This window comes from Gadus morhua, chromosome 20 (genome assembly GCF_902167405.1).
Source record: "Gadus morhua chromosome 20, gadMor3.0, whole genome shotgun sequence".
Lineage (NCBI taxonomy): Eukaryota > Metazoa > Chordata > Actinopteri > Gadiformes > Gadidae > Gadus > Gadus morhua.
In genome coordinates this window covers 8,973,523-8,994,067 of record NC_044067.1, presented here as the reverse complement: position 1 = coordinate 8,994,067, position 20,545 = coordinate 8,973,523, and the positions used below count along the sequence as shown (strand labels likewise).

At 43.9% G+C, this 20,545-nt stretch overlaps 3 protein-coding genes, 1 long non-coding RNA gene and 3 other non-coding genes across 7 annotated transcripts; 2 read left to right on the top strand and 5 right to left on the bottom strand.

Moving 5' to 3' along the window:
* The first annotated feature begins 312 nt into the window (after positions 1-312).
* Positions 313-3,829, top strand: mpc2b (mitochondrial pyruvate carrier 2b). The gene is made up of 5 exons (XM_030344210.1): positions 313-635; positions 1,581-1,621; positions 1,715-1,799; positions 2,474-2,585; positions 2,947-3,829. The coding sequence occupies exons 1-5, from the start codon at positions 542-544 to the stop codon at positions 3,026-3,028; spliced, it is 414 nt and encodes a 137-aa protein (XP_030200070.1). The 5' UTR covers positions 313-541; the 3' UTR covers positions 3,029-3,829.
* Positions 3,830-4,714: 885 nt separating this feature from the next.
* Positions 4,715-7,956, bottom strand: rpl24 (ribosomal protein L24). Its single transcript, XM_030344209.1, has 6 exons — positions 7,890-7,956; positions 7,689-7,764; positions 7,205-7,315; positions 6,653-6,789; positions 5,565-5,628; positions 4,715-4,841 (listed from the first exon to the last, which is right to left on the bottom strand). Exons 1-6 carry the CDS (start codon positions 7,892-7,894, stop codon positions 4,761-4,763), a joined length of 474 nt encoding a protein of 157 aa, XP_030200069.1. The 5' UTR covers positions 7,895-7,956; the 3' UTR covers positions 4,715-4,760.
* On the bottom strand, positions 5,163-5,339 carry LOC115533759 (small nucleolar RNA SNORA23). The gene has a single exon (XR_003974250.1). It is a non-coding gene; the product is annotated as a small nucleolar RNA SNORA23 (small nucleolar RNA).
* Positions 5,865-6,041, bottom strand: LOC115533760 (small nucleolar RNA SNORA23). Its single transcript, XR_003974251.1, has one exon. It is a non-coding gene; the product is annotated as a small nucleolar RNA SNORA23 (small nucleolar RNA).
* LOC115533758 (small nucleolar RNA SNORA23) lies at positions 6,928-7,107 on the bottom strand. Its single transcript, XR_003974249.1, has one exon. It is a non-coding gene; the product is annotated as a small nucleolar RNA SNORA23 (small nucleolar RNA).
* A 143-nt stretch (positions 7,957-8,099) lies between the features above and the next one.
* cep97 (centrosomal protein 97) lies at positions 8,100-14,533 on the top strand. The gene is given in 12 exon segments (XM_030344206.1): positions 8,100-8,410; positions 9,000-9,142; positions 9,255-9,413; positions 9,599-9,700; positions 9,795-9,908; positions 10,012-10,078; positions 10,081-10,177; positions 10,292-10,456; positions 10,660-10,829; positions 12,080-12,746; positions 12,902-12,977; positions 13,091-14,533. Coding segments are annotated over 12 exon segments (2,301 nt in total). The 5' UTR covers positions 8,100-8,373; the 3' UTR covers positions 13,595-14,533.
* Positions 9,719-10,393, bottom strand: LOC115533620 (uncharacterized). The gene is made up of 3 exons (XR_003974213.1): positions 10,256-10,393; positions 10,111-10,153; positions 9,719-9,874 (listed from the first exon to the last, which is right to left on the bottom strand). It is a non-coding gene; the product is annotated as an uncharacterized LOC115533620 (long non-coding RNA).
* Positions 14,534-20,545: the final 6,012 nt, after the last annotated feature.

Below are 20,545 nucleotides of genomic sequence, written 5' to 3'. Positions count from 1 at the left end.
GAGTTACCATTTCTCACTGTACTGTGATTTATTTGGAAAGAAACGATTGATTTACTGATGTATAAATAATAATAATAATAAATAAATAATATTTTGCACACATCAAGGCCTTGAAAAATAGTTTTACGATTGCCTTTTTTTTTTCTAAGTAGGATTTCTGAGGGCTAACCTCTCCTCCCGCTGGCGACACGCCGGAGAGTTAATGCATAGGTCCCGGTTGAACCTATCGTATTGAAGAACACATGAGGGACTTGTGACGCAAGAGATTGGCCCCGCCCCGGTGCCGGTCCTGACCAATCATTATCGGTCTGGCAGCACTAACACGGACACACCGCTGCCGACGAGGAAGGTCGACAGTAGGACAGCATAATTTCCCTTAATAATACCTCGGATTATATCAGAAGTCTATCAAACGTTACGATCACCACTAACCATACTGACGTTAGATTAAGCGGTTGTACAGTAGTCGATACAACAGTTGCTAGTTAGCTGTTAGTTTACCAGGTTATTGTGCATAGTACCCCTAGCTTAGCCAGTGACCATGGCTGCGCTCAGATTGTCCTACCACAGGATTCTAGACAGGATCGAACATATTCTACCTGCAAAACTGAGACCATTGTACAACCATCCAGCAGGTAAGGCCAATCATCTCAGGTAACAGAAATATGAATAGAGTGCAGGATATTTAGCTCTATATGAACTCGTTGTCCTCCATAGTCTGTCCTGTATAGCCATCCTATAACGTCAGAGATCGGGGATGCTTTTGTTTAAACCGTGTTTTTGCATTGTAACCATAGACCGTATACAATGTAGTAAAACTGTCATTTGTCAACGTTGTTGTTAAGTTGTGTTTGTATATCGATATCCTTGTTCAGCTAGGAACTATAAAGAACTGGAAAAAAATAAAGTGATGTGAAGCATACATTTAGAGCAAGAAAAGGGTATCGGAATTATTTGCAGAGATAATCTGCTGGGATAACACCAATTAAATGTTTACTTTGCTGTGGCGGTAAAAGTCAAGGTATCACTCACATTATTTGAGCATGACTTTCCCCAATGTCTTTGTGCATTCAGTTGTGCAAATTCAGCCTTCTAATTGCAATGCAAACAAAAGTTGGATCTGTGTGTTCTACCTGAAGCTAGAAGCTCAAACTCCCATCTGCAGGGGGTGGTCGGTAGAGACCAATATGGCATGGGCTTTCCTGGCTGTTGTAACTTTTTAGAAGAGGCATCTTTATTAGCTTGAAAGCACAATCTGTTATAAAACACAATACCCAAATATTTGTAGTAAACCCGTGGTTGGTGACTTTCTGGTTCAGACATTTACTGTTATCAGCGACAGTTCACACTTGTTTTGTCTGTACAAGGGTAACAAAATGTTGAGCACATTTTTCTAGGACAACTTCCTGGCTGACTATAAAAAAGGGGTCCTCATTACAACATTATTCATATAGGTATTTGTCAATTGTCTAACCATATGAACCAATCAGATTGTTTGCGAGGAGTTTCTCATAGTGTAAATAATACCAATTACAAGTTCATAACGAGAGCCTCATTTATGTTTCCTCTTTGATTCCTAGGCCCAAAGACTGTGTTCTTCTGGGCCCCGATGTTTAAATGGGTAAGGACATCTTGTACCAGTAGCGTTAATATTATAACAGTGAAGAACTGGATCACATTAAGTAAATAATTCCTTCTCTCTTCACTGCAACAGGCCCTGGTCGGTGCTGGCCTGGCTGATATGAATCGGCCCGCAGAAAAACTCAGCTTGTCGCAGTCCTGTGTACTGACAGCTACAGGTAAACAGTGGGGTACAAAGATCGTGATGCATGAACATGCAACATGCAACCCAAAAAAAGATCCAGCCCAGTGTAGAACTCAGTCCTCCCCACTTCAACTGTTAAAACCGTTTTTCATTCAAGGTAGATCAAGGAGGCCAGCTCCCTATCATCAGCCCTTTTTCAGAAGTAGTTTCCCAAGGGGGCATTCAGGTTTCATTGACAAGCCTTTTGTCTTTTTTTTCATTGTTACAAGCCTTTCAAAGATGAGACGAGCAAACCTCTACTTAATAGAGTGTCACCCTCCATAGCTGACTTAACACAAGTGCACATCCTGGGTTTTAAGATTCAAAATAAGATTTAAAAAAATTCCAGTCACATTAGAAAGTAAAGCAATGAAGAAGACGGTCCAACCTCAACTCCTGAACCATTAGATTGAACACGTGCAGTGGCCCGTTAAACTTATATACTCTGTACCATTGCTTGTGACATCGACTGGACTGTCAGATGTTGCACAGTTTGAAATGACGTCAAACAATTCATGAGCTCGTGTCAGAGGCCGGTGCACCAGTCCAAGCATGGATCTCCTGCAAACAAGCCTATCTGGGCCTCTGGGACCAATACATACCCTCTGTCCAAGTAAACATTTCCCTGCGCGCATGCTAAGCGACTCGCTTTTTGTTTTCTGGTTTCAGGTTTGGTTTGGTCCAGATATTCTTTGGTCATCATCCCAAAGAACTGGAATTTGTTTTGTGTCAACTTCTTTGTCGGCGGTGCAGGTGCCTCCCAGCTTTACAGGATCTGGAAGTGAGTGTCTTTTTTTTTTTTTGCAGATAGCCTGCGTCTCTATAACTATAATAATAATAATAAATAAAATGTATATAGCGCTTAATATGGTACTCTAAGACGCTTGTATCATATATGTAAGACTATATGTATCATGGCTACTGTTCTCGTTCCTTCACATCCTTTGTGTACTAGTCTCCCTCTCACTTTTGAGTTACTGTTAAACTAGGTGTGTGTGTGTGTGTGTGTGTGTGTGTGTGTGTGTATGTATGTGTGTATCTCACATTAAATTCAGACTCAAAGAATAACGTGCCACAACATTCTCCTAAATAGGTTGTCATTTGCCTGTTAAGGGTTGTGATCTTGTTTATTTCTGTTATAGCTACAAACAAGAGCAGAAGGCTGAAGCCAAGGCAGCAATAGAATCTGCAGCGGCTGCAGAACCTGCTGCTGCAGAATCCTGAGTGTTGAGAAACCTCAATGCCGTTAAAGGGAGACTACTCACTGATGACATTGTCATGCCCCATCGCCAACAACCCCTTCTTCTCCATAACATTGGACCTCCATTACATCCTCGTCATAACCATTATTTTACCACAGAAAGCAACAGCCTCGCACACACACCTGCTGGAGGTTCAGGTGCACTTTGTTGTTGAAGGATGGTTGTCAGTATTTTACCCTTCTCCACAAATGTTATGATTCTACATGATCAGTCATTCAAGTTAATCTGTTACATCATGCACCTTTTGGTGAGTACTTTTTTCCATTATGTCAGCTTTCATGGAGCATCATTTAACATAATTACTAAAAAAAAGAAAGATCTATGTCCAGTAAGAACTCCCCAAAATGTTGTTTATTTTAGCATTTATTATTTGGTGATTTCAGAATCATCCTTCATTGCAAATCAAGGCTTTCAGAGTAGCAATGTGTTAGCGCCATAGGCCCTTTTTTATTAATTTTAACTTTATGTTCTATTGTAACCTTAAACAATTATTTACCAAGGTTACATTTTGAGCAGCTATGTTGAAGATAGTCCTTATTCATTCTCGCCCAGCCAAGAACTGATTTGTTTTGCTATTCGTCGACGGTTCTCTCCTTGAAAGCGGTTTATTGCATCCTTGTTACACGACATGTATTCACTAGTTTTGAATTCCCTGATTTCTAGCAATAACTTGTCTGACCTGCTGACTTTGGAAAAATGTAATATAGTTAAATTTGTCTCTGGCTATGTAATGGCTGTATGCTAATAAAATGATCTAAAACCATGTGGATGGACATTTATTTTAAGATTGACTATCCAAAGTACTTTCCTAAATATGTTTAATGCGTGTAGTATTTGGACATACATTCAAGCAGTGAGATTTCAATCAGCTAAGAGTTAAATACAGAAATATTAACTTGGAGGCATAAACTGTATTAAATGAGTTCTCAATGCGAGTTTTTACTTCAATTAGATTAAAAAACATTTACCATGCTTGTTTGGCCCAAGGGAGCAAATCTATGACCATTTGAGATTCAGACTGATTGTAGTTGTATATTTAAGAGCCTTAAGCCAGTGCTGTGATTTCCCACGACAGATTGCTAGGAGGAACCTGTTTAAGTCTAGCTAACATGACATTAAGGGCAGAAATGTAGAATATAGTAACTGGTCATGTTCCCTTGAGCCAGGGAACCTAGGATTTACCATTTTAATTTAGCCATCTTTCAGGGGACTAGGATCGACACCCTGGCCTTTTCAAAACCAGGTATTTTTATTTGGACTACAAAAATGACCATGTCCCTTACCAAGTTGTGCCAGTGACTAAAGTCACTAGCGCAACTTGTCACGTGTTGCGAAGTTTTAGTCTAAGGCTGAATCGATTAAGAGTAAACATTTTAAGAGCCATTATTGCAGTGTGATCTGTTAAAAGGGCACAGCCATGAACAGATCAGGGAATCATTTGCCGTCACAGCCAAAAATGCAAAGTTGTTTTTTTGGCCATCAGGCACACATTTGATGAATCCTTGAAATGATGTGAACGCTGTCCTATGTAGAAACTATGGACACTTTATAATTGATAGATACACCCTTGAATGTCATACATCCTTCATAGAAGGCGGACGTGTTCTCAACTTGACTTTATACATGTACAAAATTTGCCTCACAAAACGTTATCCAAGAAAAGATTTATTTATCAACAGCCCACACAAACAGATTTAGCGTTTTCCTCCAACACGTGGTGCATTGACCTTCATGGGCTTTGCAATCTTGGTTTTTGGGGCCGCCTTGGTTGGAGCCTGTCAAAGAGAAATGAACGTTTCAAGATAGCAATTAAGATCGTTGTCCATACCACACTAAACCCAGGTTCAGAGAATCAGTAGTATTTGACAGACTATAGCCAAATACATGGGAATGAAACGGCCATATTGAAGCTCGTCAGGACCACCTGTCACGCAATTCTGTGATTTAATGCACTGGTTTAAATGTCCCATATCATTGCCATTATTTCTCTAGGAATTGATCACCAATTCAAACATGTGTAGAATCATCATCGCTAGTTCTTTCAATATGCCTTGCAATTCTATAATATCCCAATCATACACGTATGCAACATTTAACATTGTAGGAGAATATGGAGGCCGACCAATGGTGTGTCAATGAAGACGTCAAGGGCCAGTACTATGATCACCAGTTAGTCTATGGCTTCAGGTGTGGCATGAGCACTGCTGCGGAGGCTGTAAAACACAGTCCCGCAACAGCGCATAACACAGATTACACTGTGCACACCATCCACCTTCAGCCAAAATGGAAAATAATCAGTTTAACTCTTTAATCCTCAACATAAAGTTTGACGCAGCAGGACCAAGATGTACATGTATAGGAAGGAAAAATACACCAGCCGACTGGGTAGAATTTAAGCAGCTTTCTGTTACTCTCCAGTAGCACTATGCTTGCTTGAGTAGCTGGGGCTATCCTTTGTAAATCTAGATTTAAAAACGGGCAAGTCGGCTTCATGTTACCTTTGTTGTGGTGGTCGCTGGCTTCTTGGTTGCCTGCTTGGCCTTCTTGACCTCCTTGGCAGCCCTAGAACACCCAGATAAACTGTTAGATGGTCTTCACAAATCAATCTGCACGACTACAAATACATTACACTTCTGCCCGAAACTATAGTCTCATGCACCATTGCATTGATTTTAACAAATGCCATTGGAACGTGATGTTATCATACATTAGTGGTAGTCTGCAAGAATCCTGTATGGTACACTCAGAATCCTTATTTTGAGTTCTACATTCCAATCATAGACATATGCAAAAGTTTAGATTGTAGGAGAGTATGGAGGCCGACCAATGGTGTGTCAATGAAGACGTCAAGGGCCAGTACTATGATCACCAGTTAATCTATGGCTGTAGGTTTGGCATGAGCACTGCTGCGGAGGCTGTAAAACACAGTCCAGCAACAGCACATATCACAGACTACACTGTGCACACCATTAACCTGCAGCCAAAAGGAAAATAACCAGTCTACAAGTCTCAATCCAAATGGCATTGGGACTGTGACGTTATTCTACATTAGTGGTCGTCTGCATGAATCCTGTGTGGTACATTCAGAACATTTATTTTAAGCCACTTTCACTCAGTTTTGCTGCTAGAGATCCTAATATCAACCAGAAAGATCAACCAAAAAAAAAAAAAAGGACTGATATGGATCAGCTATGCTAGCAGAAAATAATTTCCTTGAGTTAATTGGAAAACAGAAAATACACTTGCATCTTTGTTCAAGCAAGCATCAGGATTAATAAAGTTCCAACACTCTTAAAAATGAATTAACCTAATCTTTAAGGCAGGGGTGATCTCTAAAGGCAATACATTTACTTAAAATGATTTCACATATGGATTGATAGCAGGTTATCAGTGGTAAGAATAAGTGATATGCACTCAAGCCAAGAATAATAATAAATATATATATATACACGTAAAATGCTATTTCAAGCTGACTAGCATCAGTTTGAATGCACTTTGCACATTTTGAGTCCACATTTTTACTCTGCTCTTAGTGGAGCTGCAGAGGCGAGTACTCTTCTCGTCCCGTGGAGGTGTATCAACATACCTGATGGCCTGCTCCCGCTGGGCCTTGCGAACCTCTGGCTTCTGGTTCCTCTTGGCCATGATATCAGCAAGAGAGGCACCAGTAATGGCCCTCTGGAACTTCACGGCGCGACGTGTGCGCTTCTTTGCTACCTCTTCCTGTCAAAATGGATGGGAAAGCCTCCAAATCAGTACATTGTTAACCCTTTCCCAATTCTTACTACCGGGTTAACATTCACCAGTCTTTCAATACACCATCCATTCTACATTCCAATCATACACAAATGCAAAAGTTTGGATTGTAGGAGAGTATGGAGGCCGACCAATGGTATAATGTCAATGAAGACTTCAAGGGCCAGTACTATGATCACCATTTAGTCTATGGCTGCAGGTTTGGCATGAGCACTGCTGCAGAGGCTGTAAAACACAGTCCTGCAACAGCACATATCACAGACTACACTGTGCACACCATTAACCTGCAGCCAAAATGGAAAATAACCAGTCAGTCAACAAGTCTCAATCCTAAACATGGGACACCTGCATAAAAAAAAAACAAGTCCCTGAGAAAACTTACAGATTGGCCCTTCTTGTGCTTGCGCCTGTACAGAACTGTCCAGTTGATCTGTCTAGGATTCCTCTTTGACAGGAAGGCGGCCTCGCACTTGCCATTCAAGAACTGGAAAACCTGTTGAAAGTTGAAATACTATGATGCTATTGACAGGACTCTTGCGTGATTTTGATACGAATGGCAGGTGAAAAGTGGATAGCATGAATGCCGTCTCCACAGCCATCATGTGCTGGAGTGTTGAATAGGCAGGGTGAAGCAGTTCGTTTATTGCAACAACTATAAACAACGTACGTGTAGTTAGCAACCATAGCTATGTCATTCCATGCCGACAAGGCCGGCATCAATAACTTATCTGTATGTGGCTTTCATGGCATAGTTACCACTTTAAAAAAACATTGGAACACAGTAAGCCCACACTTGTTTGACTGATCAAATGTGAAAAGCGAGACACGATAAATAAAAAAACACGTATATCTCAAAGAAGCGTTACCTTTCCGTCTATCCTGGCGTATCGGCGGCCATGACCGGGGTAGATTTTATACCCGCTAAAACTGCACAACTCGACCCTGAAAAGGACAAATACACACCACCATTGAGTTTAACATAATATTCCTAACCAAAACGATCATAACGTTAAGTTAGTGCTTATTTATATACTAGGATGATCATAGATTATATTCCTGGAACTCACTTCATGATGGCTACGAGAGGGCACAAAACCGGAAAGAAAGACAAGCGGATACGGAAACTAAATAATGTCACCTGAATTTGGATTTATGAACAATTGTAATATATATGTTTCGCTGTTAAAAATGCAAAATGCGTTTCAAATAATCTCCTACATACATAAAAAATAAATAAATATATATATAATTTGTATTTTATGCCTTTTATCCAATTGTCGACGTAATCACTGCGCCAACGGTAGGAGCGTAGCTATGGTTGCCGAGTGTTTAGCAGAAGCGGGAACGAATGAACAGAAATGTTAGCGAAATAATAATCCGAATCACACATGCTGCTAATACTAAACTTAACGGATCGGTCTGTGGTGCATTGAGCTCAACAGGCAGGCTTCAACTGAGCAAAAGATTGTTGTTTGGAACATCTGTGATCAGTGTGCATAAGAGTGTAACTGTTGTACCAGCGTCGCCAGCCTTCTTGACAGGGCTGTGGAGATGGGGGTATCCGATTTTAAACTTGATGCAAACGCTGGTAAGCTTCATAATAAGGGCTGAATGACAATTCAATGCCTGAACTTTATGCGTTTCGATAACTCTCCGCTGGGCCTACAATTGTTGCTAGTGCTAATTAGCAGTAGAATGGCCCAAAGCTAATGTTGATGTGAGCTAGCGTCGGCACCAGGATGAGTGTTGTTGTATCGGTGATGTACCATAAGCCACAAGGTGCTGCAGCATCATATTCAGTTATTCGCTTTTAAACCTAGACACTTTGAGACATTAATAACTATCAGTTGATACGAATCATTAATAATAATGATGGAAATTATTTGGTTCGTATCATCAACTTGCCATTAGCTTGTTCTGCCTGCTATTGTTGTGATGGTTGTCACAACTTGTCCGTGTTTAAGCAATATCATCTTCTATTAACTTCGGAGTGTAATATTGTTGTCTAAACTGATCAGGAACCGTTCTGTCTGTATGATCATGCTGGTTCAAATGTTGTTTGTGTAATAACTACTTGTTTCAAATGTGTTATGTTTGTGTTGGCTCATGATGTTAACAGTTTAATAGGAAAATTACATCCAACCAACCGTCCAACCCCTTCCGGTCCATTGTTTTAGGCCCTGTGGTGGACCTCTCAGCCCAGGGAATCCATAAGTTGGAACCGAGTTTTACATGCTCAGATGAAACCCATACCCTCATTCTGGATCGCAACAATATCATGAAACTAGACCATCTTGAAAGAAGTCCAGGGTTACAACAGGTGCTCACTCGCTCTCTCTCTTCTATTGATACATATATTTGTATGTAAAGTTTATTTTTGTGTGTGTATGTATATGTTTCTATATATATATAATTGCTGTCATTGTCCCCAGCTCTCTGTTGCCAGCAACCGTCTGGTGCGGATGATGGGTGTGTGCCGGCTAACAGCGCTAAGGGTTCTGAACCTGCCCAATAACAGCATTGGTTACATCGAGGGCCTTCGGGACCTGCCTCAGCTTGAGTGGCTCAACCTCTCCGGTAACAACATCAAGGTACGTGGATGGGACGTTAGGAAAATTATTTATCCCCGACTGCTATATCATGTATTTGTTATATTTATTAGTGCACACTTAAGCGGCAGCAGGTTTTTTTTCGGCGGACCAAAGAAAATGTGAAAATGTAGTATTTATTTATTTATTTATTTGGAGTATTTACTATCGTCCTCTATTTTCTTTAGGTCATTGAGCAACTTCACAACTGCATTTCCCTGCAACACCTGGACCTGTCCGACAATAACATATCAACTCTTGGCGATTTGACCAAGCTGTTGGCCTTAAAAGTAAGGATTCAGAGGAAGTGAGAAGTAGCAAGCCATCCATTCTTCATGTACGACTCACCTGTTTAGATTTGCTGCCATGTTCTTTTTATTGCAGACACTCTTGCTTCACGGGAACAGCCTAACGACACTCCGTACGATTCCTGCCCACCTACCCACGCGTCTATCGATTCTCTCCTTGGCGGAAAATGAGATAAGGGATCTCAATGAGGTAGCTCTCATGCAGAAACCGTTTAACTGTATTAAAATCAACATAAGTTAGATTTATTTCTCCCCCTCCATCTAACTGGTGCTCCTTCTGTGCTCTACTTTAGGCCTCCTACTTTGCACCTCTCCAGGAACTGGAGCAGCTCTCTATTATGAGCAATCCATGTGTGATGTCCACCCGTCGCTGCCAGGGTTTGACTACAGACCTTACGTCATGAGCTGGTGCCTGAGCCTCAAGGTGCTGGACGGCTATGTGGTTACACAGAAAGAAAAGTGAGCAAAACAACGTGGACCTAAGCCTCAATATTACTCCCCTGAAATGAATGTCGTCATCTTGGGTAGTTATCTCACCGTCTAGTAGCAGTAATGTATTTCTTCCACTACCAGTTTAAAGGCAGAATGGCTGTACAGCCAGGGCAAAGGTCGCTCGTATCGACCGGGTCAGCACGTGCAGCTGGTCCAGTACCTGGCCACCGTGTGTCCCCTGACCACCAGCCCAGCCCTGGAGACGGCCGAGGACGCCAAGCTGGAGAAGATCCTCAGTAAGCAGAGGTACGCACGCACACACACACACACACACACACAAACACACACACACACACAACACACACACACACAGCAGGCCCCCAGTGGTTAATGTTGATAAAGCAGCATCAAAGTGCACATTACTGATACCCTGTTCTACGGCTCTACCCAGAGTGAAATTTACTGTGATCCGAGCAACATGTTTGCTTTGGTTTTTTGTTTTCTTTCAGGCTTCACCAAAGGCAACTGTTGCAGCAGACAGGAGGCTCTCCCAGCCCGCCTCGCCCTACTCACTTGGACGTGGAGACCCTCAGTCCACAGCATACTGCCCCTCTGGCCCCAGTAATGGCAGACAATAGATCCACCCCAACAGGCGCTGTTCCATCGGCCAGAGAGATGGGTGAGAGGAGCTTGCTACAACTGGCAAGGGATTGTTTCATGTCATTTCTGTGCTATGAACATCACTTCAGTGGTGCCCAACCTTTTTCGGAGTCGCGGAGCCCTTGAAAGTGTTCACGGCCCACATCCGCCCAGAAGTTATATGGTTACCGAACAGTGCTAATCGGAGGACGTTTATTTTAACAATCATATGCAGTCTCATACATACAGTGCAGTAGTGGTAAAAAGAAGAAGAGATGTGTTAATAATAACCTTATATGCATGGAACATTCACATAATGTTAGGAACGATATTGTCTCAGCAACGCCGGTGCTGATAAAACCAACCGTAATAGGAGCCCCCTATTGTTGACTCACCTAATGAGACGGCTTATGTTGCGTGGCAGACGCCAAATGCTTAATGTCTGGCTTAAGGGATAGCAGTCTCAGTCTTGGATTGGGCTCAACATTCAGTTTACTCATGTATTTCGTCTTCAATGCCAGGAAAGCCAGTCTCCCAGAGATTCGTCTTCAGGGCATCAGAAATCGCAGAGCTCTGCTGGACAGATCGGGAGACTCGACCAAGTGAAAGCTTTGTTGAGTATCCCGATCTGACAAAACCAAAGGTTTGTCAGGTACTTCTGTGCGAAAGCTAGTTCCAATGCGCTGAGACACGATTTCACTTCTCTTTTGCACTCTGGCCTTTGAGGGTCACTGTAGCTGGCGAAGGGGTTTTGCAGGCATTTTCTTTATAGCCAGCGCTACGCTATGTTCATTGCAGTTGACAGACAGCTTTTACCCAGGTACTGGGCAAGCACTGCACTGTGCTGGCCCAGCATCGCACAGGCGCCTTCAGAGCTCAATCCTACACTTTTGGACCAATCAATACCGCAATTTTATTTCCATTTTCAGATCATCGCTCATCCCACGTAGGATGGCCTACCATAAGTTCCTATCACATTGCTCAGGCTTTTCGAAAGGTTTAAAGTAAAAATAACAAAGAATGATTATTGTTTTTACATAGAATAATGTTTTTGTAATAGAATTAATATAAATAAAAATGTATGGTGTGTTTGTGTTTTGCGTCGCCGACCTGCATTACCGTTGTTTCAGCGAGTACAGTGGCAGCGGATCACGGCCAACTGAATCGCTGCACTACTTTATAGTGGATAGAACGTTTACTGTAGACAGCTTTGTATCAAATAAGGAGAAAACATCAATAACAATTTAATTGTAATTTGGTTTGTCAATCTTTCACCCATTCCTGTTCCAGAGCCCACGGTTCAGTACAACACCTGGATGAGGTCGGACTCCTCCCACCAGCCGGGGCCTGTGCTTCGCAGCACCAGAGCAGCAGCAGAGGAGTCCCTCCACCTGGAGGACGTGCAAACAGACGAGGATAGACCCAGCGGCAGCCTGCTTTCCGCCGTCTCCACCTTCCTGCCCGCGGCTGCCGACGTAGGAGAGCCCAAGGCGGCTCTCTCAGAGAGCGAGGACGAGACCGAAACGTTTGAGCCCGACTCTCTGGCCCCGGAACGCCCATCCCTGCCAAGGAAGTCACTTATCGCAGACATCTGTTATCAGTGTCCAGAGACGGTGCGACAGGAGACTGTCATCGATACGGAAAGCCAGGCGACGGCCGGTCACCGTGAGGGCGCTGATGTCTCAACAGCTTGTCCACCCGTCGTCGGGCCCAGCCGGGCGCAGGTCGGACCGGCACCAGGAACCCCCCCAGTCAGTGGGGGGGGGGAGGTGCTGGAGGAGCCCCAGCAGAAGGTGGTAGTGGACCTGGACGGAGACAGGGCAGCGGTGAGGATACAGTCATGGTGGCGGGGCCAGTACGCCCGCCACTACCACCCCGTCGCCCGGGAGGTCCGCAGTGAGATCCGCCTGCACAGGATGCAGGAGCACATAGTCTTCCTATCAGGGGAGCTGGAGAGGTATGTTGATGGCTGATCTCCTGCTTCATGTATGTAACGAAGTCCCCTGTGCTATTTTTAAAGATCATGCAACTGTTCAGTTACCTGCGACTTGACGTCATTTGCTTGCAGGGTTTATTCACAGATTTACAGAACTTGCCTGTCTTGTCCTGCAGAATGCAGGGACGCTATGAGGAAGAAAGGTTGCAGAGGATGGTTCAGGAGGAGGCTGTCAAATTTCTTTGGAAACAGGTGAGGGATGTGAAGCTTTTAACGTAATACATGTTCAAATATATGCGTCGAAAGCAATATTCTGCCCCTTTTTCCATCCTCGTTATGACTACATGGGAATGCTCCGCCCACAGCTCCAGTCAATGCAGCGGTGGCAGCACTCTGTCGAGGGGCAGCTAGCCAGCATGAAGCCCTGCGAGGCCCCGGCTGTGACGCCGGCTCCTGCGTCCTGTCAGCCCTTGGTCCCAGCGGCTTGCTGCAGCACCACAGAACCGGCCCACACGCAGTCGTCCTTCCCGGACTCCGGCTTCCAGTCAACATGTGAGCAGCAGGTGGCCCTGGAGGACAGCTTTCTCAGCAGCGGCACTGTGGACTCCCTAGAGACTGTGCGGGCCCTGGCCCTGGCCAACCCTGGGGGCTGTGTGTCCCTAGCGGGCGGGGACAGCGCTGATTGCAGCCTGCTGGAGCAGTACCTGTCCTCCGTACAGCAGAGGGAAGAGGAGGAGGAGGAGGACGGCATGTCCGGCGCCAGGACTGAAGGTTCTCAGCCCCCGTCGCCTCTGTCGCCCAGCAAAACGCCACCGCGGACCAACACGCAACACGCACGTCAGGGTGGGGACAAAGAATCCACACCCTGATGCGCACGGACAAACAAAACTCGTCTCCCCGGGTTCCATCTGTTGAAAAAGACTCTTGACCAAACTAGCTCCACAGAGACGTGCGCTTAGAGTCTGGATTTACTCTCGTGATTGGTCCTAGTTTGGACCTCTGCAACATGCATGTCTGAAACCAGCATCGAATGTGTTACATTTTTGGCTTTGAAAAGATGGCTTATTGCTCAGCTGGGCAAAACCATGTGTAGCTAATGGACACAAATAGGCCTTGTACTTATTTCGTTCACTTATTTGCAAATGAAAACAAATGAATGTTTGTTTTATTATATCAAGGAAATTATGTGTTCGAATTAAAGAAGGTTGTTGCCTTCTAAACCCGCCTGATGAGGAAGACGGGGGAGGTTAAAATATATCACCTATTTTGTGTTAATTTAATTTATTATGCACTTATACAAAAATAGTAGCTTTCGTAAATGTGAGGAATTTCTCACCAGTATCCTGATGATATATAATACTAATTAATGCATTTCAGGGCTATGTTCTATACACATGCTCTAGCCATAGACTGTACAATAGGCTAAAGCAGAAGCGTCATCTGCAAAACCACCACTGGAAAGCAAGAAGAGATCACTACATCTGACATCTTTACTTTAAACCTGCTCTCTTTTCTTTTTGACTTCCTCTTTATGTCTTTGACTCCACTATAATTTCCATTAAATAGGGAAACACTAAACAACTTCTGATAATTTCATGCCAATAATTGCAAACTTGTCCGTACATAAATCTGGCCTTTAAATCACTGCAATGCGCACCAGAGGTTTGCGTTATGTTATGTTCTATGTACTATAGCAAGCTATTGATCTGGTTCTCTCTTCCTTATGCTGCTTGCCATAATCTTTGTACTTAACAGAAATACAAATTCAAAACAAACTGAGAATAAAGTTAACGCATTATTTTAAATCACCTAGTGTTTGAATTCAATGACTGAATCAGTGGGCTCAGTGCGTCAAATCTGACCGATTTCCATTTCAATCAATCACAAATATTGTGTTTTACATTTATTTGTCTCGAGGGCTTATGATATCCTCCACACTAGGCATTTGAACATATACAATTGCTGATCACTAATTTCATTGAATTTCAAGTTGTTTAGTCAACTTTGTAACACTTGTGGTGTTCCCGGTCAAAAATGACCGCCATAGGAAATGAATGGGTGATCCTAGCTTGTGTTCATCCATCAGATAGTACACAACCACAAATCCACCACCACCACACACGCACACACACCTACACTCACGTGCACAACACACACACACTTTCACGGACACGCACACACACACACACGTTCAGGCACGCACGCACGCACACACACACACACCCCACCCCACGTGAACCCCTTTCAGACTGAACTGAACCACACTTTCAATACAAAATGTATGATATCTTCTCACAGATCCCCTATATGTAGCTTGCTTGTGCATCGCTCGTATTTTACTATGAACACAATGAGTCGGCGCCCGATCAGACGATTTTCTGTCAGAGAGGCTCTTGACCTTTTTTTTCAAACTGATGAGGGGATTGAAGTTGAACCAGAAATAGAGGAGGAAGTCTCAGAAATAGAAGACAACGATCCTGATTTTGATCCAGACCATCATGAGACCAAACAGTCAACAGATGGCGAGGAAGAGGCCCCTGAGGAAGAGGCCCCTGGGGAAGAGGCCCCTGAGGAAGAGGCCCCTGGGGAAGAGGCCCCTGGGGAAGAGGCACCTGGGGAAGAGGCCCCTGGGGAAGACAAACCTGAGGTGGAATTCCAGTCCGAGGATGGCAACTTTCTCTGGTATTCATCCCCCCAGGACAGATGAGGCAGAGCAAGAGGGGAAAGCGTCATTAGGATGACACCAGGGCCAACACGGTATGCAACATCTCGTGTGGATGACATCAAGTCCAGCTTCCAGCTCTTTTTTCCAGAGTCCATTGTGGAAATTATACTGGCGATGACAAACCTGGAAGGGGGACGTGTGTTTGCGGACACATGGAAGGCATTGGACCAGGTAGACCCCCAAGCCTACATGGGTCTGTTGATTCTAGCAGGAGTACATCGGTCCAACAATGAGGCTACAAAAAGTCTGTGGGATGCAGAGTCAGGAAGGCCTATATTCCGGTCAACTATGTCCCTGCAGCAGTTTCATGTCCTCTCAAGAGTAATCAGATTTGATGACAGAGCTACACAACCTTTCCGCTGGCGAGACGACAAACTGGCTGCCATCAGGAACGTTTGGGACAGGTGGGTGGAGTGCCTACCACTGATGTACAATCCAGGCCCTGAGGTGACAGTGGACGAGCGCCTGGTCCCTTTCAGAGGTCGCTGTCCATTCAAACAGTACATCCCAAGCAAACCAGGCAAGTATGGGATCAAGATCTGGGCAGCATGTGATGCCAGGAGCAGCTACGCCTGGAATATGCAGGTTTACACAGGGAAACCTGTTACTGGAAGGCCAAAAAAAAACAAGGCATGCGTGTTGTGTTGGACATGACAGCCGGTCTCAAGGGGCATAACATCACTTGTGCTAACTTTTTCACAACACATGGGCTTGTTGAGCTGCTGAAAAGAAAGCTCACCATGGTGGGGACAGTGAGGAAGAAGAAGCCTCAACTTCCCCCTGCACTGGTTTCGACCGGAGGGAGAAATGCACTCGCATCCAAATTTGCTTTCAGTGACACACACAGTCTTGTGTCATATTTGCCCAAGAAAAATAAGTATGTCATTCTGATGAGCACTCAACACAAATACGCGACTGTCAGCAAAGCAGAGCACAGGAAACCCCAGATCATCCTGGACTACAACAGAAATAAAGGAGGCGTTGACTGTCTTGATAAGGTAATGTATATTTTCATCTGTCATGCATTTGATTTACTTTATTCATGTAAAACATTTTGTGTAAGACAGATTTAATATTGTTTCAAATCTAGTCATTGTTTCTTTCATTGCAGCTTACTGGTACATACACCTGCAAGTGAATGACAGCTCGTTGGCCTGTGGCATTGTTCCACAACATCCTGTCAGCATGCAAAACAGGGGCAGAAACTGAAGAGATGCGAGCTCTGTGCAAGTCTTACATGTTTCAAATGTGATGCATATGTTTGCAAGGCACACTGCGACCTGATTGCAAAATGCCACTCCTGTGTTTGAACACACACACACACACACACACACACACACACACACACACACACACACACACACACACACACACCACACACACACACACACACACCACACACACACACACAGACACGATGTGTTCATGTTGATGTTCTGTGAATTTGGTCTCTGTTTTGATTTTTCTCTTTTTTTTTTACAATAAATGTTAATTTTGGAATACAACTTTCAATTTCTGTGTCTATTCACTGCAGTTATTCATGTAAACCAGTAGTCTGAGACATTGTTTACAGGTTAAAAGGGAGTTCAATAAAATTTGGTAATGATCATTGTTTTTTTTGTTATTGTAAGGGCAGTTAAAACAGGCCGGTCAAATTTGACCGGGAGCACCATAGTAAGGGGGGAGAACCGAAGTAACACGACACAAGAGCAGAGTTCATATACCACGTGAGTAGAATTTTGTGAACTTAACACACGTAAGAAATGTTTTATTACCGTACAAAATCATTTCAAATGACTTTAACATATGTTAACCGTATATTATTACATGAACACTGACCTTGTGCCTCTTCGGCAGGTGCTAAAACAATTAAATATTTAAACTGTATCGCTATCTTTGTGTCTTTGTTAACGTTTCTGTTGCGTTCTGTTCTTCTCCTTCGTTCGCGCCAGGAACCCGCTCTCAATACAGCACATTATTTCAACATAAAAGTCCTTCCAACAAGGCAGAATATAAGGCATTATAAATTCACCAAAAAATAAAAGCTCATAATAATTATAGCTCATGAATACTCAATAGTGCTGTGTTTTCTTGAGAACTAATTTAGAAATCGGGTCCTTTACATTAATTATAGAAAATAATTTCTTCTCTTTCTTACAATTATTTTTTCTTTCTAAGTAGCTCCTAGCAGCAGGACCAGTTTCTGCACAGGACGCTCCAACAAAGAGAGCTTACTCAAACGCTCACCCTTTTCGCTCAGTCTCTTATCTCCAACAGAGATTTTTGCTCTTCTTACAAGTCCATCCTTTCCCTTGACAGTCTCTATGACTCTTGCAAGTTTCCACTCACCTCTAGGGGACAGTTCATGTTGTCCATGACAACATCACCTACTTGCAAGTTTATTTTCTTATGCCATTTCTGTCTTGCCAAGATGCTATGCAGATATTTTTGTTTCCAGCGGCTCCAGAACTGCTCCGCTAAATGTTGCTCCCTTCGCCATCTCTTTGCTCTGTATACGTCCTCTCTGGGGAATGGGCCGGGCGGAGGCAGTGCTGGGCCGGTCTACATTTAGATGAGGTGATTGGTGGTCAAAGGCTCCAGACTATCAGGACTGAACAAGGTGTCTACAGTGAGGGGTCTTACTCTTGACTATAGCCATAGCTCCATATAGCAGAGTTTGTAGTACAGAGTCAGTGTGTCTGAGTTGAGGACACTTCTGACTGTTTTGATCCGACGCTCCCACACTCCACCTGCATGACTTGACTGGGGTGCGTTCATCACAAAGTCACATGGCCTTTGTGACATAAACAAGCTCAGTCTGTCGGTGTCAAGCTCTTGTAAAGCAGCCTTGAATTCATTCTTGGCACCAACGAAATTCATGCCTTGATGGCACTGGATATGGCGGACAGCATCTCTGATGACGATGAAGCATCGCAAGCTGTTAATGAAGGCATCGGTAGACATGTCCTCTAGCATTTCCAGGTTGATAGCCCGTGAACAAAAGCAAGTAAAGAGCAGGCCATATCGTTTGTGACGTTTCCTTCCCTCTGTTGTCACGAAGGGACCCAAGCAGTCCATTCCACAATAATTGAAGGGATGGGAGGGCTCCATGCGTCCTTCAGGTAAGTCACTCGTACGTTGGCCCTCTGATGGTCTCCTAAGTCTTCGACAGATCACACACTGGCGAATGAATGAAGACACAGCTTGGCTCATACCTGGTATCCAATATCCACTGGATCTCTTCTCATTGGCCGTAAAGCCCTTGCCTTGATGCTTGGTATTTTCGTGATTGTGAGCTATTATTAGCTTTGTGACCTGATGCTCTTTGGGAATGACAATGGGATGTTTAAGTGAATCTGAGAGGGACGAAGTGTGTGAGTGTTCCTCCCACCTTCACAACACGTCTTTGTCGATAAAGACATCAAGTTGGTAGTTCGTTGTTTTTAATCAATTGATTTATTTTCTTTAACTGTTCAATTTCTTTCTCATATGCTTGACTCTGCAGATCTCTGATTATGACACATTCTGCCCCTTTCTGTTCATTTACTGTGGAGAGAACTTTTGACTTGATTTGTTTAGCCCGTCTCACAAGGCGGGCCACTCCTTTGATGGCTCTGCTCCATGACAAGAATTTACACAAGCGATCTGCAATGCTGAATGGTTCCGATGTCTGCAAGGCAGAAGTTTGTAATGTTTGAGGTTTTCTGATCTCTGGATCTCCTATCGCCAGGGCTGGTATCACATTGTCTGTTGAGGGTAGTGGGTACTTCACTTTCCCACAGGAACATGGGTCCAGAGAACCAGTGCTCCGTCGGCTGGATTCTTATCCGTGGGCCCATAATGCCATTTCTGGGGGGTTGTGCTATTGCGGATCTTCTGCACCCTGTTAGCGACAAATGTGTGAAAGCCCCTTGCGTGGTTGTTAATGTAGCTTAACACTACTTTGGAGTCTGTCAAGAAGTATTCTTTTGCATTAGCACAGCCAAGCTCTTCTCTGAGCATGTGGCTGACAGTAACTGAGACTACTGCCGCTGTAAATTCACGCCTTGGTATTGTCATTAGCTTTGTTGGAGAGACACGGGCCTTTCCTATCACGAGAGAGCAGTGAATCTCTCCTCCTTTGTTCTTGACTCTCAGATAAGAGAAGTGGTGTAATTCTGTTTCAATGACTTCTCCAAAGTCTCCGGGTACATAACATCGAGCTATATTCATCTTTTCCAGGTTTGCGAAGCATTTCAGGTAGAGAGTCGTCCCATCCGACACCTTGACGGCACATCTCCTGTTGTCAGGTAAGTGTGGCCGTTGTCTAAAGGGGAATGACATCTCATTATGTCCCTGTTCATTTTGTCTCATGCCTTCTTTCAGTTTGTTCAGGAAAATTTAGATCTTCTTGTGACAGTTTTGTCATCCCCTTTATTGTCTTTGAAATCTGACTCTAGGGCGCTGATCACATCCATTGGCGTATATGGAGGAAGTTCCTTTAGAGAGACTTTGTGGCACAGGCAGGCTGGTGTCTGTCTAAGCCTAGTGCCGAGCAGCCTAAAACATGGCTCGTTGTTGTTCCCCGTTAATACCTGTCTGGGGGGTAATGCTCTGGGATAGTTGTACCAAATCAAAAGTCCAACATCACAGGTGAGGAGGGGTGGCACTTTATCAGCGATTGGTCTTAAGTGAGGCCATCTTCTTGCTTCTCCGTGAGTGGGTATATGATCACGATTTCCCGGAATTCAGTCTTTTGGATATGCAGGGGGCAGGTCAATGTGGATGAAAGAGTTGTAACCTCTCACTCTATAAGTTTCAGCTTCACTGGTTGGGTATTTGCTTGCAGCTCATTGCTTATCTCATTGTCAATGAATGTGCTGTCGCTTTGAGTGTCCAGTAATGCGTAAACAAGATGTTCTTTAGACGGATCAGTGGCCAAGGACACCCATACAGGAACGATCATGGATGTGCTGCATGATTGGCCCTCTTTGGAGACATTGAGTGTCGTGGCTGCCATGGATTCATCTGAAGTGTGTGAAATTGTGTTTTCAATGTAGAGCATGTTGTGAAGTGACGGGATTACATGCTATCTAGCAAAATCTTTGAAAGTTGG

Bases quoted from the DNA above. Each gene is read 5' to 3' on its own strand.
- mpc2b (XM_030344210.1), top strand. From the start codon at position 542: ATGGCTGCGCTCAGATTGTCCTACCACAGGATTCTAGACAGGATCGAA. The intron at 1,622-1,714 runs GTAAGGACATCT...TCACTGCAACAG, and splicing joins GGGCCCCGATGTTTAAATGG to GCCCTGGTCGGTGCTGGCCT. The intron at 1,800-2,473 runs GTAAACAGTGGG...TTCTGGTTTCAG, and splicing joins CTGTGTACTGACAGCTACAG to GTTTGGTTTGGTCCAGATAT.
- rpl24 (XM_030344209.1), bottom strand. The intron at 5,629-6,652 runs GTATGTTGATAC...TGGGTGTTCTAG, and splicing joins CAGCGGGAGCAGGCCATCAG to GGCTGCCAAGGAGGTCAAGA. The intron at 4,842-5,564 runs GTAACATGAAGC...TCTCTTTGACAG, and splicing joins CAGCGACCACCACAACAAAG to GCTCCAACCAAGGCGGCCCC.